This window comes from Petromyzon marinus, chromosome 62 (assembly GCF_048934315.1).
Source record: "Petromyzon marinus isolate PM22_M1 ecotype Great Lakes invasive population chromosome 62, UKy_Petmar_22M1.pri1.0, whole genome shotgun sequence".
Lineage (NCBI taxonomy): Eukaryota > Metazoa > Chordata > Hyperoartia > Petromyzontiformes > Petromyzontidae > Petromyzon > Petromyzon marinus.
In genome coordinates, this window is record NC_133728.1 from 507,501 (window position 1) to 510,000 (window position 2,500).

The 2,500-nt window shown below is 52.6% G+C and overlaps 1 protein-coding gene and 1 long non-coding RNA gene across 2 annotated transcripts in view; both read right to left on the reverse strand.

The window, feature by feature from the left end:
• Window positions 1-2,500, reverse strand: part of FSTL1 (follistatin like 1) — a 65,620-nt gene that overhangs the window by 26,356 nt on the left and 36,764 nt on the right. The window contains exon 4 of the mRNA XM_032977138.2: window positions 1,415-1,544. Within this exon, the coding sequence (XP_032833029.2) occupies window positions 1,415-1,544 (130 nt within the window). The remainder of the gene's footprint in view (window positions 1-1,414; window positions 1,545-2,500) is intronic.
• LOC142906240 (uncharacterized) overlaps window positions 2,286-2,500 on the reverse strand; it is a 1,725-nt gene continuing 1,510 nt past the window's right edge. The window contains exon 2 of the long non-coding RNA XR_012930071.1: window positions 2,286-2,500. This exon is cut by the window's right edge and continues 476 nt beyond it. This is a non-coding gene — a long non-coding RNA (uncharacterized LOC142906240).

Genomic DNA, 2,500 nt, shown 5'->3' on the forward strand with positions numbered 1-2,500 from the left:
ACACACACCTACACACACCACACTCCACACACACCACACACTACATTACACACACTACACCCACCACAGGACACACTACACACACTCCACACACTACATTACACACACACTACACACTACATTACACACACTACATTACACACTACACTACACACACTACACACTACATTACACACTACACACACACCACACACTCCACACACACTACACACTACACTCCACACACACTACATTACACTACACTACACACTACACTACACCCACCACAGGACACACTCCACACACTCCACACACACTACACTACACACTACATTACACACACTACACCCACCACAGGACACACACTACATTACACACTACATTACACTACACTACACACTACACTACACTACACCCACCACAGGACACACTACACTATACACTACTACACACTACACTACACCCACCACAGGACACACTACACACTACACCCTACACTCCACACACTACACACACACTACATTACACTACTACACTACACCCACCACAGGACACACTACACCCTACACTACACCCTACACTCCACACACTACACACACACTACACACTACACTACACCCTAAACTCCACACACTACATTACACTACACTACACACTACACTACACCCACCACAGGACACACTACACTACACACTACACTACACACTACACTACACCCACCACAGGACACACTACACCCTACACTCCACACACTACACACACACTACACTACACCCTACACTCCACACACTACACACACACTACATTACACTACACTACACCCACCACAGGACACACTACACTACACACTACACTACACACTACACACACTACACAACACACTACACTACACACTACACTACACACTACACTACACACTACACTACACACACTACACACTACACACCACATTACACTACACACACACTACACACTACACTACACACTACACTACACACACTACACACTACACACCACATTACACTACACACACACTACACACTACACTACACACTACACTACACTCCACACACTACACACTACACTACACAACACACTACACACCACACTACACAACACACTACACCACACACTACACTACACACACTACACACTACACACCACACTACACACACTACATTACACACTACATTACACTACACTACACACTACACTACACTACACACTACACTACACACTACACTACACCCACCACAGGACACACTACACACTACACTACACACTACACTACATTACACGACACACCACAGGACACACTACACACTACACACCACACTACACTACACACTACACTACACTCCACACACTACAACACGGGGGCGAGACGCTCCTCCCCGCTCCCCGCTCCCCGCCCGGTGCTGTGCGGCCGCCTCACCCTGACAGGCTCCGTCCGCTGCTGGCTGGATCTTGGTGCCGGTGAGGCAGGCGTCACGGTGCAGTTCGCAGTGGTTGCGGTACGTTTTGCCGTTGCTCCCGCACACGGGGCGCTTGTGAGACTTGCACTCCTGGGACACACAGACAAAGGTCCCCCGCGTAGCCCTTGACGGAGCGCCCGGGGGGGTCGGCGCTGCAGCCAGCGCCGGGAACTCATCCCCATCTGTTCCACCTGGACTGGACAGGGCGTTGCCCCCCCCCCACCCCAGCGAATGTTGCGCAACTCCCGTCCCGTAACACCGAACGAGTCGGATCGCGTCAATGTGTGAATGTGGCGTCGTGAAACCGGCCAGCCCCCGACACAGCCGGTGAGCGAGGTGTGTCACGTGACCAGAACGTGGCAATTCGCTACGCGTAGAGCGCTCAGCGCTTGCGTGTTGGAGAGGCGCAACGTTTACGACGTGAGTGCTTAACACGATAATTGGTGGTGAAAGCCTCCGTGTTAAACGGACTCCCTTCCCGTGTGCGAGCCGAGGGGGAGGCGTGCCCTGGCTCTGCCGGACCGCCGTGCAGTACCCCACAGCAACACGTGTGGGCTAATCTCCGTCTGTTCCATCTGGACGGGATAGAGCGTTGCTCCCTCGCTCGCACTCATGGTTTACTCCGGGTGCTCCCGTGTCCAAAGACAAAGGTCCCCCGTGTAGCCTGAACAGACTGCTGGGGCAAGTGCCACCCACGGTGTTGGTACTGACACAGAGAGTGCCGAGTTGTTAGGCGCCACGGTGGCTAGGAGATGTTAACTACCTCGCCTGGTGTACAGGAGGTCGCCTGCTATATATTTGGAGTTTGCGTGTCTCTCTCTCTCTCTCATCATCATCACGGTGTCTAGGAGATGTTAACTACCTCGCCTGGTGTACAGGAGGTCGCCTGCTGGGGTATTTGGAGATTGCGTGTCTCTCTCTCTCTCATCATCATCACGGTGTCTAGGAGATGTTAACTACCTCGCCTGGTGTACAGGAGGTCGCCTGCTGGGGTATTTGGAGATTGCGTGTCTCTCTCTGTGTCATCATCACGGTGGCTAGGAGAT